General features: G+C 37.2%; 3 protein-coding genes across 3 annotated transcripts; 2 read left to right on the top strand and 1 right to left on the bottom strand.

The window, feature by feature from the left end:
- Positions 1-3,218: 3,218 nt before the first annotated feature.
- LOC18012566 (protein SHORT INTERNODES) lies at positions 3,219-5,220 on the top strand. Its single transcript, XM_006393763.2, has 2 exons — positions 3,219-4,232; positions 4,722-5,220. The coding sequence occupies exons 1-2, from the start codon at positions 3,569-3,571 to the stop codon at positions 5,093-5,095; spliced, it is 1,038 nt and encodes a 345-aa protein (XP_006393825.1). The 5' UTR covers positions 3,219-3,568; the 3' UTR covers positions 5,096-5,220.
- Positions 5,221-8,129: 2,909 nt separating this feature from the next.
- On the bottom strand, positions 8,130-9,185 carry LOC18012567 (glutaredoxin-C3). Its single transcript, XM_024151410.1, has 4 exons — positions 8,890-9,185; positions 8,628-8,698; positions 8,442-8,540; positions 8,130-8,338 (listed from the first exon to the last, which is right to left on the bottom strand). Exons 1-4 carry the CDS (start codon positions 9,063-9,065, stop codon positions 8,283-8,285), a joined length of 402 nt encoding a protein of 133 aa, XP_024007178.1. The 5' UTR covers positions 9,066-9,185; the 3' UTR covers positions 8,130-8,282.
- Positions 9,186-11,336: 2,151 nt separating this feature from the next.
- On the top strand, positions 11,337-13,570 carry LOC18012601 (GATA transcription factor 5). Its single transcript, XM_006393765.2, has 3 exons — positions 11,337-11,804; positions 12,120-12,455; positions 12,558-13,570. The coding sequence occupies exons 2-3, from the start codon at positions 12,150-12,152 to the stop codon at positions 13,248-13,250; spliced, it is 999 nt and encodes a 332-aa protein (XP_006393827.1). The 5' UTR covers positions 11,337-11,804; positions 12,120-12,149; the 3' UTR covers positions 13,251-13,570.
- The last annotated feature ends 703 nt before the right edge of the window (positions 13,571-14,273 follow it).

Raw genomic sequence — 14,273 nt, forward strand, 5'->3', positions numbered from 1 at the left:
TTTTCCAGCAGCCTCTATACTATTAATTTTCATCCCAACCTTCGTTTCTAGTGTGGGGACTTTCGATAACCCGCGAGCCACGACCCGATCGATCTACTTTTCATTTTGCCATTTTTCAGTCCAGCCCTTTTCTAATCTTACCAGTTGGCTAACAGCTGATTTGTGTGTGAGTCACCAATAAGCAGTTTTGGTATAGTTAATTTGTAAGCTTGGTATATATATAGTATATGTAACCCTAAAATAAAAGTCGATCGAGTAGATTGAATAAATACTGTCTGCATGTGCATGAGCATGACATTTGGAGCCATGGAGGAACCATGACTCCACTATATTGGGACCCGCTAGAACCAAACCTTTGTTTTTTTCAATCACACATGGACCAAATCTATACTCAGTTTTCCTTCTTCTTGAAATGATGAATTTTTTTGAGTAATGAGAAACATATAATCATTAATATACGTAAAAATGGGATCCATGTGGATCACACAGTACATGAAATCTGTTGAGTATACATAATTATATCACATTACGTTATGCCTGAAATTTACAGATGCTGACTGGTGAAGGAAACTCTTGTGTATCATTTCATGAAGAGATATAGAATACAGAGAACAGAAACTACGATTGTGCAGAACAGACAGATTTTAGAAACTCTAAGCACCGTCCTTTTAAACAAAAGAAACATAACCCATCAAGTATTTTCTGTCCGGCCCTTTTCAGCATTCAAGCTAAAGATAAAAAGGCGATTAATAAATTGATTAACTATGCTTTCCCCTTTTTAAAACTATAAAGAGTGTGGAGGAGCGATGAATAGATGAAAGTAAATTCAAAATACTACGTGCCTCTTTTGTAGTAGACACTCTTCTCTTTCTGCCTATATATGTAAGCAAAAGATCCATTAAGTAGAATTTATAACTTCTACTTTTTGTTGTATAATATAAAAGTCATATTAAGAAAGCAACAAATACTATACTCCAAACTCACTTTTCTTTGTTTTCTATTTGTAATGTTTTTTCCAAGTTTCCTTTTTTCTTTTTTTTTTCGTTTCTTGCTCATTGGCTTACTATTTTTTCTTTATCAACAATCGATATATTTAAATCAAGGTTTGGTCGATAACAAAACCGTTCCATAAAATAATCTCTACCATCATCGTCTGACTGACTTGAAAAAGTATAAAACCCCATTCTTGACACGGACATTTGAGAAACAGTGGATGAAAGCTAAGCTAACATTTTCAAACTCGTCTCTTAAAAAATGAAAAAGTCTAATTTCAACATGCAAAGCAGCTAATCTATTGGGCTTTCAAAATTAGACAATGTGTTAAAATAGAAAATTTTTGTTTTGCTAAATAGATGCACTCAAGAAGAAATCCTAAAGGGACAGGATATCTGATATAGCTCAAATTTGTTAAGCTGAAAAAAATTCAAATATAAGATAATGTTTATTGATTTCTCTTGGACTCCACACCTAGAATAGCTCATGTCGGTGCTCAAATGACTATAAATAAATCCGATGTTATACAAATGTTTCGCTCATGTACATCTGATTTAAAGTTTCGAAATATGACATCGGATCAAGTAGAATGGTAGATGCGTTTGAAGTGCAAATAAATGGACAAAAAAAGGTAGTGGGAGAGTTTAATTGTTTTAAGTTTTGTTTAAATTATGGTAACCTAAAACAATTAAACACAGGGCTCGAGAAGACACAATACTCTTCGCCTTTACCCATTTCTTTTTGAGAAAACTCTTCTAGTTGTAGTATTTTGAAGATTCACATTCCAAAATAAAAGAAAAATGATATGTTGGGTTAATGATGAGTCTTTCATTAATCGAGTTTGTTGTTAATTACAATTTTGCATAGATGATGTTATGATATATTTGGAATTTATGGATTTGTAATCTAGTAGTAATATACAAGAATAAAATTTGAGAAAATGTCACTTTCCCTTTTACCCACTCCCTTCTTTAACTTCTCAGTCCTAAATGATTGCATCTCTCCGTCGAATTCAATTTCCCTTCTACTCCTTTTTTTCATTCATTATTCATAACACTTGAATTTACACTTGTTACTTGGGTTAAACCCTTTTACAACAAATTGTCAAAACAACAAAACCCGTAAATCGATACAACTGTTTATGTAAAATTCATCAAATTAGTACGACAATACACCTTTTCTTTAAAAATGGTCACGTATTTGGTGAGATGAATATGTTAAGCTTCATTAAAAAATAACGTTCATCCATTTGATAAATACATCCATTCCACCCTCGCTCTCTCACTTTCATTCAATGCATTTTTTCTTTCTTTCTCTCGTGTGTAATTCTGCTGGGAAACGGCTATGTTATCGCTGTTCGCATTAGTCAACTCTCCTCATCGCCATAGAAACCCTAAACTGTCCCCGATATCTTGTTTTTGTTAATTTAACCCCGCCTGTATTTTGTTATTCTCAAGCAATTGAGATATGTATAAGGTACTAGATCAGTTATGTTAGAAGTTCGTTATGATATAGTAACGATATCTTTGAATACCAGTGTATATTGATAAACATTTAATAAGATACTCATACACAAACACAACACAAAATAATGGAGAACATAACAGGTGTTCATTGTCACAATTTTGTAGGTATATAAATAATACTTGTAGTAATTCGCTTCCTTGGAAACATGGATAATCATCTGTTTTCCAGCTGCTAGCTTTACGCACCTAATTTAAGTCAGATGTGCACTATGCAACCAAAACTGAATTTTTAGTAATAACATTAAAAATTGGCGTCGAATCTATAACCCGAGAGAGAATCTTAGAAAAAAAAAAGAGAACAACTATACCGATAATCGGCGTTCCTCATCCTGAACTCCCAACCTTGACTATAATAAACTAGAAATGTAAGCATTTTTTCAAAGAAACATTTGTCGCATCTTTGTTTAGAAATTTAGTTTTAAAAATTGTACTTTAAGTATTTAAAGACAAACAAAAAAAGGGGAAGAGGCAACGTGTTATCCGGTAGAAAAGAAGGAGAGAGTAAAAGCCAAAAGAGCACGTGGCAACATTCTCACCGCAGGATCTTGAACATTTGATGATCAACGGTGAGTTATAACTTGGCGAAGTAGTGTTAGTGATAAATGTAGGAAAATCTGGAAAACAACTAAAAACGAAGAGAGAGAGAGAGAGAGAGAGAGGAGACAGAGAATTTAATAAGAGGGAGGGAGAGAGAGAGAGAGTATTAAGGTCATGGCGGCGTTGCAGAGCGCGAGACAGAGAAAGAAAACTCTCTGAACGATCTCCCTCTCTCTTAAGTACTCCCCCATACCGACAAACCAACTTTTATCAGTCCCAAAAGCTTTTCGATTTCTAGAAACAAACCCCTATACTATAACTCTACATTCCTCCAATTAGTAAATCTCTTTTCGTCTTCTTCTTCTTCTCACCCAATTAGTCCGAGAGAGATTAGAAACATCTTTTCTTCTTTCGCTAGACCAGAAGGTGTGTGGTGGGAATTATGAGAGCTGAGTGAGAGGGAAAAGAGAAGCCCTTGAAAATTGGTAATTTATGGCTGGTGGTGTCGGAAAATGGCAGCCTTTTTCTCGCTAGGCAACGGCGGAGGAGACGGAGGAGGAAGCAGCCAAGACGAGCACCACCACCACCACCACAGTTCCAACACTAGTAATTATAACCCTTCTCCATCCGGAACAGAATCTTGGCTCTGGTGCAGAAACCCTAATTCAAACGCAAACGCAAACGCAAACGCAAACGCAAACGCTGGTGGTGGAGACATCGCTCCTTCTTACAAAGGAACCCTTGAGCTATGGCAACAACACCCAAGCAATCAAGAAATGCTTTTCCAGCAGCAACAAAGGTTGGATCTTTACACTTCCGCTGCAGGTTTAGGCGTTGGACCAACCAACCGGACCTTGTTTGAAACCTCCGGCGACGCTTTGATGATGATGAGAAGCGGTGGCAGCGGCGGACCGAACTGCCAGGACTGTGGGAACCAAGCTAAGAAAGATTGCGCTCACATGAGGTGTAGGACTTGCTGCAAGAGCCGAGGCCTTGAGTGTCCTACTCACGTGAAGAGCACGTGGGTTCCTGCCGCCAAACGCCGAGAACGCCAGCAGCAGCTCGCCTCCGGTCAGCAACCGCAAGGCCTGAGCGTTCCTAAACGGCAGAGAGAGCACATCCCGGCGAGATCGACTTCCCTTGTCTGCACTCGTATACCTAGTCACAACCCATATGGTAACTCAATATATATATATATATATATTTCTCCTTTTTAGTTTTTTTTTTTTTTAGGTTATTCAAATCTGAAAATGAAGCAGTGATCTGTTTAAATACGGTGAAATGGTAGCTTTGTACAGTTTGAGTTGATTAGTTTCAAACTCTCAATTGCATAAACAGAAACCCTATTTTTTTTTATTTGATCAGCTTTTTTGTTCTTTCCTTCTCCGTTTTCGAGGGAAAAAAAGGTTTATGATTTTCTTCTACTTGTTTCATTATGAAAATAAATAAATACTGTGTATGAGTAAAACTGACTCTTTGATTGACAGCAAGAAACTGTTCTCGCCGATCTTGATATCTGTGTTTTATCTATTGTAATAAACTTGAATCGTTTATAATAAAACAAACAAATCTTACATTAAATTGTGTTCTTCTTAAGGGATTATATTGTAGTTATATAATCAAACATTTTAATAAGAGAGAAATGTTTTATTTTTTCCCACCTAGGGTTAGGGGTTGGGAACTTTCCGCCGGAAGTTAGCTCGCCGGCAGTTTTCCGGTGTGTACGTGTGAGTTCGGTGGATGATGGGGAAGATGAGTATGCATATAAAACAGCTGTGAGTATAAGCGGTCACGTTTTCAAAGGTATCCTGTACGATCAAGGCCCGGCCGAGAGAAGCTCCTCCGTCGGTGGATCTCAGCCGTTGAATCTGATAACCGCAGGCCCATCGGCGTCTTCATCAAGCCCAAACGTGAGCTGCAACAATGGAGTCGTTGGCTCCACTTCAGATCATTACATTGATCCTGCCTCGCTTAATTATCCTACTCCGATCAACAGTTTCATGACTGGTACGCACTTCTTCTCCAACCCAAGAGCTTGAATTCCTCACAGATCATAACATTTTCGATTCTTACAGTAGAATTAGTGATTTTGAACTGAGGAGGAGGGGTTTAATTATAACGGTGATCTGTGTTGTCAAGAGTAATTAACCTCCCAATCCGGAGATAATGTTTTTATTCTAAATTTAATTGTTACTTAATACTTATCTTTTACCAACATTTATAAAAGAAAGTTCTGGTTCTCTATTATTTGCGTTTAAAATAAATTATTATGTCTTTTTGGAAGTGCTTGTATTGTATATAGACTCCAGTTTTCAACTGTAAAAAAAGTCAACGAGTCTGTATCTGTGAAAGCTCACATCCAACAGCTTCCCAGCTTTCCACAGTAATTACCTCTGATCGTTAAACTCAGCCTTGTTTTTGCAGCTTTCCACAGTAATTACTTTTTTTTTTGGCAACAAGGCCACAAGGGTAGTAATTACTTTTACTTTGCATGTTTAATTCAACCTAAAAACCTTCTCAATTAGTTTTTTTTTTAAAATGTGTTTTTTTTTTTGTTCTAAAATTCATTGATTCAACTCAACTTAAACCAAATCGTTCACTTCCTGTACCAAGGCAGAGGCACGGGGGGACTGTTTTGCTAAATGAGTCGGCCAACAGTTGGCTTCTCTCTTGGAACTATTTTGCTAGGAACTGTTTCAAATGTTACGTGTTAATTTCTTGCGTGTTGAAAAAATAGTTAACCTCGAATACAATATTTTTTGAAAAATATATATATTGGAACTGATGAAGACATGCATTGAGGTTTCTTGTGCGTTCACGACTACCACATTTGGCAATATGGTATATCCCTTTGTGTATATATATTTCAATTTTAGCCTTTTCTTAAAGTGAGTTGTGTGGTGATATAATGTCACTATATTTAAATTTGAAGAGCGAGATATACATAGATGACGTTCACTTACCGTAAAACCAAAATACTCACATGAATTTTTTTTTTTTACTCACATGAATTTATATATATGTTCTCTCTCATTTCCAGTGCAACGTCGACATTTCGTTACTCTTGTGCTTGGGATTTCTTATGCTATACTCCATTTTTTTTCCTCGGCTCCAACAGTCCGTTCACGCAGATATAAATATACTTAAACGTCACGTCAGTATAATAGAGATAAATTTCTATAATTTATGTGTCTGCATGTGGATTCTTTTGTGAAGACGCTACGCTAGAGAGAGAGAGAGAGAGAGAGATTGGGGGTTAATTTTGCAGATTATGAGGGTGAGTGGGATGAACAGAAAAAGGTATAAAACTGGTCTGCGTCTTCATTTATGCAGATGTATATGTCTGGACATAAAAATCTCTCTCTCCACAATTGATTCCTTTACGCTCTCCTTTTTATCAATCAATATACGTCACCGCAAGAACGTCATGATGATAATAAGATGCAATACTAATTCGGATTTAATTATTTGTTAAGAAGAGAAATAAATGGTGCATGGGGATTTGAAGACTCGGATACACAAATCATGCATTATTTTTTTATTGTTTTGTAATTTACATTAATAACATAATATAAATCAATTGGCACCCTAAGAAGTAAGAACACCTCCATCAAGGGGTTCTCATTTGGTATCTAGAGAAAAAAAAAAAATCTAAAATTTCATGATTATAATATTTTTCTTTTTTCTTCTTAATATCTAAGTGAGAAGCTTCATATGCAAGTGCTCTAAGCCCACTTGATTTGTCCCCGAGATTCCTCCGTACCACCTTTCTTATTGGCTTCCAAAATCTATTTTCATAGACTTAATTGTTATTATAATTTTTTATAACAAAAGTTATATTCTCTCTCACGAATTCTTGGATGTTATCGCACGTAGAAAGGAGTTTTAGAAGACGAATGGTTATGAAAGCAGCGACTTTAAGATCAGAGGGGAACTGGGGGCCTGGGGCCATGGGAATTTTCTTCGCATTCCAATAAGAAAGTGACACGTATAAGAGACAATTTGCATTGCATCCTGCATATCAAGTGACGACAAAACAGGTCCACACAAACCACAACATCAAAGTTTTCCAAAACGAATTTAAGTGTTTCAGCATATAAAGAGAAGTCAATACTGTACTGTACCCTTGATTATTTACGATTACCGATTCCAAATTTTAGTAAATACAATTCCAATCATCATTCCATTCCAAATACACACACATTGACCGGCTCAAATTATTTTTAAAAGACCACATTCCAAACGATTTTTTAACTTTTTTGTTTTGTTTTATTTTTGGTGTGTTTAAACGAGAGAAAGGGTCAAAAGATGAGAAGGCCATGGACGTAAAAGCTTTTTAAGTGCGATGGATGAGTTTACGTGCTGCAGGTTAATTTGTAAAAGCTTTATGTGCCATACTGTAAAATGGAGTGGCGAGTTTTGGTCGCGAAAGAGTTGTCTTTCGCACCAAGTGAGTCTCGGTTCAGTTTTTCCTTGAAAGAAAGATCACAGCCATCTCAACAGTAATGGGTTCTACGAGACTCCCATTTCCTTGCAGTGGTATTTTCATTGGCAATCCTGACACAATGCCGTCTCATTTTGTAGATGCAAATATTGTTCCTGTATTGGCAGGGGGTTGATAGATTAGTGCAAATATTGTTCCTGTATTATTGACAGGGGGTTGCTAGATTAGTAGGACCAGGAGGCAAACTCATTGTTGCCTTGTTGGTGACGAGTCCAATGTAATCAGGGAAGTTGAGAATATGTCGAAAGTCACTGCACTGGGGCGTCATCTAACTTTGTCCAAGAGCCAAGAGGCATATCAAGCGCTCAATAAAGGATTCTGGCGACCATTAAAAATTCCCAAACCTCCTAGTATTCTGCTTTCATATAGCAAAAAGCAGTCTCTACAAGCCAAAACATTCTTGCCCGCTGCATAGATTTGGGTAAAGAGACTTCTTTAACTAGACTAATCAAAGCCGTCATTGTTTTTCTATTTGATATTCTTTCCCTAATTCGATCATTAACCATTCGCTAATGCACACAAGTATGGGGATATTGCACCAGCGCAATACGGTAATGAAAGATTAAGACTATTATCAACGCCATCATAAACTCTTATATAAGGTGGAACAATCAAGCCAGTCAACAAGACACATACCAGATCATTTTATTCAGTCTAAAACTAGCACCAAAGATTCCTATTCCTGTAAAATCACACTAATCCCACTTTCCAGCTCCTCAAAATCAACTTGCAGCAAGAAGCTTTTGCAACTGACCATTCTCCACAGCAGCTCCAAGATCTGAAGCAAGATCAACAAGCAAGGCTATGAGTTAAAAAAAAAGGAAAGCTGGATCCAGATTTTGGCAAAGAGATTATTAGAAAAGGATGAAATTTGGTCATACCATCTGATCCACCAATGTGCTTGCCGTTTACAAAAACTTGCGGGACAGTTCGGCGACCAACGAATTCCAGAAGCTCGTACTGGATTTGATCTCCGTCCTCTGGGAAAATAAATCTCCTTTTAAAGGTGTTTTTTTTGTTCTCTTTTTTTTTTTAATTTCTCAGAAGAAAAAGGAACAAAGTGATACCTCTCTGATCAAGCTCCACAACAAATGGCTGCTCCTTAAGTTCGCTGAAAATACGTTTCGAACGCAAGCAAACCTAGCAAGTCGCAAAGAAAAATCACAACTCCTGACGAATCAAAGACATAATTTGCTTCATTCTATCAATCGCCCATAATCGATTAAAGGGTCCAAACCCCAATGAATTAAGGATTAAACTAGATATGAACCAAGAAGAAACTTTGAATCGGCAACCCAAAATTACAAAATCAAAATAAAGATGGGAAATTACGGGCAGTAGGACTTGGAGAAGATGACAATCTTGTTGGACAAGATGGCGTTCTGAACGAAAGCCGATACCGAATTCGCAGCGCCGGCTGAATCTGACAGCTCGCTGACAACCACGAGTAATAGGAGTACCGGCACCGCCGCGATGGCAAGACGGCGACGATGCTGGCTACCCATCGCCGTTCGATTACGGTCGTCGAATCCCAGAGAAAAAGCCCTCTCTTTTCTTTTTGTTCGGTGGTTTCTTTTGTTTTGTTTGGATAGCTTTCAATTCATTTACGCTATACTACTAGTAGTAGTCTACTACATACATTTTGGGCTTTTAACCATTTTTTCCTTAGAATAGTAATATATTATTTGGTGTAAAAAATGGGCTCTTCGAGCCCAGTTTGTTAGGCTCGTGGCCCAGTTGATGATTATATCACTCGGATCTCTTCCCTAATGAATGTGGTATTACACAACACACATCTGTCTTTGCAAATTTGGGCTCTAGCACAATCTAAGCAAAGAGGAGGGTAAGGAAGGTTTTAGAATTCCCAAAATCATTCAAACGTCAAACCAAACACCCACTTCAAATAAATAATTTTGTATACTTATGTGTAATAAAAATCATCATATTGGGTTCTCAAAAGTCAACACTATTAGTAGATGACAACGTCCTTTTGTCTCATCTCATATGTTCTTAATTTTCACATTATGTAGAGATTTTTATAGTATTTAGATTTTTATACAAGTCAAAGAAACAAGTTTTTTATTTGATTTTTTTATTTCCTCTCAAGTTTTTTATTTGATTAAAACCAAATTTTCGTAATGATCGTTTTAAAATGTAAGAAAAGTTTACAAGGTGAAAGGTACCAGAAGAAGTCTACCACGGACAAGAGCAGTGAGTATTTGACAAAATTGAATGACTTTCCCGCTCCAAACGTATTTGTGGGCCGCTCCAAATTACAAATTTGATTTTTTTGTTTGTTTGTTTGTATTTTTTTTTTGGTCAAAATTTTTTTGTTTGTTTGTTTGTTTTCCGAATCCATCAGAAAACCAAACAATTATTTTTCTGAAGTAGGGGGTGCAATGTTATAAAAATTACAGGTACGGTCCTATTGGAAGATTCAAAAGTGGCTAACAATTCTTGTGAGACGTATAGTATAGCTCTTCTCACTACTTTTCTTCTCATTAATTTGACATTTGAAAAACTGAAAAGGAAAAAAAAAAAAAAAACGCGCCTAAACGCAGCTCTGCCGACGGATAAGTGGGGGGGGGTAGTTTCGTCATTAACATATGTTACCATGATATAGTTGAAAAATGTAGATTGGATTAATGAGCCCGTGTAATAAGAATAATGAATAGTCTACGAAGAATTCTAAGCGGAAATTAGGCAATGCTTTTTTATTTCCCTAAAAACAAAAATGGAGTGAATATATGGAAACAAATAGATTAGCCGTCGGAGAATTCTGATTGGTTGGCTCACGTCAAACGCATGAGACACAGCCAAACAGAGCACGGCACGTCGGCATTACACGTGACTACTGCTTCTCAACCCGGCTGCTCTGCTCCTTATAGAGGAATGTTGAAAAATCAACAACTTTCTTTCCTTATTTCTACGTCACCTAATTATATTTTCTCATGATTTTTTCTTAAATTTATTTAGTATTATATCACTTTTAATCCTAAAAATTGAAAATCAAATATATTTTTTTGTTTTTTTAAATGCTCTGTTCATAATTGGAAAAAAGTATTGCCAGATAAAAAAAAAGCGATGGCTCGTTCGGGGTTTGGAAACACAATAACTGTTGGATTTTTTTTCATTGTTTTTTAAAATTTAACAGGGTTTATAGAGCATGCAGATTCTATATTGAATACAAATATACATGCAAAATGCTACCAAAAAAAAAAAGTCAAGATTTATCTCCCTCTATTAGCGATAACTTGTAGGTATCTCGAAGATTTGAAGAGAATCCACATCAATTTGAGTAAGGTAATTAGTACAGAAAAAAAAGGAATCTCCACATATTTTTACTTTTGTCTCTCAATAGATTTTTTTCTTAGATGAAAAAGGTAATGTTTTTATTTGTTGGTAAAAGTTTGAAGGATAATGAGAGAGAATGATATTGTCGTGGTGAAGCTTAGAAGGACAAAAGCTGGCCCCGCCATTTGTCTTGGGTTTCTGCATCATCTCAGCTCTCTCTCTCTCTCTCACTTTGCCTTTACTCCGAAGACATGCTTCTCTCCATTATTACTCTTTAGGGTTATCATCGTCATTTCCCCCTCCTTTATCCAACAAATTAACTTAAAATATTAATGGGGACAATTAACGTTTAAATTTTTTTTTTTTAAGTTAACTAAGAAGAAAAGGAAAAATCAAATCCAATGGAGCGGGAAGGATAATTTCCAAGATGAGCGGCGATCAACGCGGTCAAGGGCATACTGTAATCCTTTTTTTTTTTTTAATAATTTTCAAACAAAGGAAAGAAATAAGATTGCAGAAAGAAATGTCAGCAGATAAATAGTCTGACATAAGACAGTTTCGAAAAATCTAATCTCTTCTATTACCCATTAATGAATAGTACGTTTTTGTTATATCTTCTGTATCTTTCCACTAAGTAAATACGCGTAGAATTTATACAAAGAATCTACTGATACATCAATTTATAAAGTCATTGCTGGTTAGGGTAAATTCCATTTCTCGATAAGTACCTTTTTTGCTCTTTAGAGGAAAAAAAAATTAGTAGAAAAAGAGATAAAAAGGAAGAGTTTTTTAGTAGAGACAAGGGAGACGCTGAGATTACCAAACTCACAAAACCATCCCTTGACTCTTTTTATTTCTCCTTCCTATATCTTCGTCTTCTTCTTCTTCTTCTTCTCACCACCGGTCCTTCCTTCGGCCTCCTCTATCGTCCTTGTCCTCTCTGTCTCAAGGTATATTTTCTCCAAATCTCTCTCCAATCTTAGGGAATTAGAACGGTTTCGCATGTCTTTTCTTGGTCTTTGAATTTGCTTCGTTTGTTGGGTTTTTCATTCTCGTGACTGAGTTCTGTTTGTGGGTCGTTTTCGGAATTGAGTATTATGGGCGTCATATTTTTTTTTTTGGGGGTCCGTGATTTAATTTTCTTTTCTCTCTCTTGGAATTGGAAAAACAAATAATGAACGTTACGTTTCGTTTAAAAAAGAATGTGAATTTATTTGATGGGTTTCGATGAAAAGATTTGGTTTTTTTTGTTTGTTTGGTTTCAGGTTGTTGTTTAGCTCGGTTTTTGATAGGAAATGGAACGTGTTGAAGCAGCGTTGAAGAGCAGTATCAGGAAAGAGATGGCTTTGAAAACGACGACGCCGGTTTACGATGAGTGTATGGCCATGACCACCGTTCAGACTGGTTTTCCTGCCGACGATTTCTCCGTGGACGACTTGCTTGACTTGTCAAACGACGACGTCTTCGCCGACGATGATGTTGAACCCAAGGCTCAACAAGAAGAGATGCTCCGTGTTTCCTCCTCTGAGGAACCGCATGACCACGGAGACGCTTCTCATCGGGATTTTGGGTCTCTCCCTCTTAGCGAACTCTCAGTTCCGGTAATTTTATTTTCCTTGGATACATTGGAGATTTATATAAATATTTTCAAGTTTAATTTGTCTCTGATTTTTTTTTGTTTTTCTTTGAATTTTGTATTGAAGGCGGATGAATTAGCAAACCTTGAATGGCTCTCCCATTTCGTAGACGATTCCTTCATGGAATATTCGGCTCCTAACCTCACCGGAACCTCGACGAAACCGGCGTGGTTAACCGGTGACCGGAAACACCCGGTGACTCCGGCCACGGAAGAGTCCTGTTTCAATTCCCCTGTTCCGGCTAAAGCTCGCAGCAAACGGAACCGGAATGGAGGCAAGGTCTGGTCGCTTGGCTCGTCGTCCTCTTCAGGTCCTTCGTCGTCGAGTTCAACCTCTTCATCCTCCTCTTCGGGTCCTTCGAGCCCTTGGTTCTCCGGCGCTGAGCTGCCCGAGCCATTCGCCACGTCGGAGAAACCGCCGGTTCCCAAAAAGCATAAGAAAAGGTCGGCAGAGTCTGTTTACAGCGGTCAGCCCCTCCAGCAGCGACGGTGCAGCCACTGTGGCATTCAGAAAACGCCGCAGTGGAGAGCAGGACCCATGGGAGCCAAGACGTTGTGCAATGCGTGTGGTGTTCGGTATAAGTCGGGTCGTTTACTACCAGAATACAGGCCCGCTTGTAGCCCGACATTCTCAAGCGAGCTCCACTCCAACCACCACCGGAAAGTCATGGAGATGCGGCGGAAGAAAGAGCCAACCGACGACAACGCAACCGGTTTAAACCAGCTTGTTCACTCCCCACAAGCTGTACCAAGTTTTTGAAGACTTAGGGCTTTCAAATTAGAGCAGAGATTTAGGATCAGAGACCCGGTTCAATCAGTTTTAGCCCAAAGTTAGTTTCTCATTGACTTTATTTTTTCTTTGTATATTACTTTAGATATTTTCTAGCATTTACTTCTTTTTATTATCGTAGTTAGATTTTTCGTGCTAAGAGTCTCGGTTAAGTTCTTAGTAACTGATTTGGTCAATTCGATAACTCATATTGTATTGTGTTCGTTCGCGTTAGTCTTCTATTCTTTCTGTTAAAGATTTTCCATTTCAATGTTCTAGCGTTGTTAGAGCATAAAGTTTGTTTACTTATGTTTTTGGTACGTTACATTTCGAATATTTCAAATATTATGCAAATGTGGCGTTTAAAAATGAATACAGTATTAGCACATTCACTTTAATAAAGAGAATCTTTCAAAATCCCGTAAGTTTTTTTGATAAATGGAGAAATGGAAACAAGCGATATCATGTGATTTACAATATTGAGAGGGGATTTTATGGACTGACTGCCAAACGATGCTACAATCTATAATCTGGCCTTGCTTTCGAAAATTTACATTTACGATCGCTATGCTAATGTCACTGCTGTAAAAAAAGAATGGGTAAGAAAACAAACTTAATTCCGTTGCCGGAGTTATCACAGAATTTTGTAAGCAAGGATGATTTATAGATGGTTTGGGGAGGGAATGCGAAAGTGGTGTGGTACCGCAATTCGTCAAAGACTCAAAAGACCAAAGTCACGTCCGTTTTCTTATTGTACCTTTTTTTTTTTTTTTTTTTTTTGTGACAACTCCTATTGTACTTAAATACCTGTATTTTTTTTTTTAATTATCTGAATTTGTTATTAAGGCCCAACATGGGCTTTTATTCCTAAATATGGGCTTTTATGACGAAAGCCCGAGCCATCTGTTATGAGAGAAATGGTAAAAACATAGAAGCGTTTATTAAAAACCCTTTTTTTTTTTAACGTCATAGAAGCGTTGACTTGTCCGCATCATCATGTGATATCTCAAAGTT

The sequence above is a fragment of the Eutrema salsugineum genome, unplaced genomic scaffold (genome assembly GCF_000478725.1).
Source record: "Eutrema salsugineum unplaced genomic scaffold, Eutsalg1_0 scaffold_6, whole genome shotgun sequence".
In the NCBI taxonomy this organism is placed as follows: Eukaryota; Viridiplantae; Streptophyta; class Magnoliopsida; order Brassicales; family Brassicaceae; genus Eutrema; species Eutrema salsugineum.

Coding starts and splice junctions, on each gene's coding strand:
- LOC18012566 (XM_006393763.2), top strand. CDS start 3,569: ATGGCAGCCTTTTTCTCGCTAGGCAACGGCGGAGGAGACGGAGGAGGA. Junction 4,233..4,721: donor ACCTAGTCACAACCCATATG/GTAACTCAATAT, acceptor TTTCCCACCTAG/GGTTAGGGGTTGGGAACTTT.
- LOC18012567 (XM_024151410.1), bottom strand. CDS start 9,065: ATGGGTAGCCAGCATCGTCGCCGTCTTGCCATCGCGGCGGTGCCGGTA. Junction 8,541..8,627: donor TGTGGAGCTTGATCAGAGAG/GTATCACTTTGT, acceptor TTATTTTCCCAG/AGGACGGAGATCAAATCCAG. Junction 8,339..8,441: donor GCACATTGGTGGATCAGATG/GTATGACCAAAT, acceptor ATCTTGCTTCAG/ATCTTGGAGCTGCTGTGGAG.
- LOC18012601 (XM_006393765.2), top strand. CDS start 12,150: ATGGAACGTGTTGAAGCAGCGTTGAAGAGCAGTATCAGGAAAGAGATG. Junction 12,456..12,557: donor TTAGCGAACTCTCAGTTCCG/GTAATTTTATTT, acceptor TTTGTATTGAAG/GCGGATGAATTAGCAAACCT.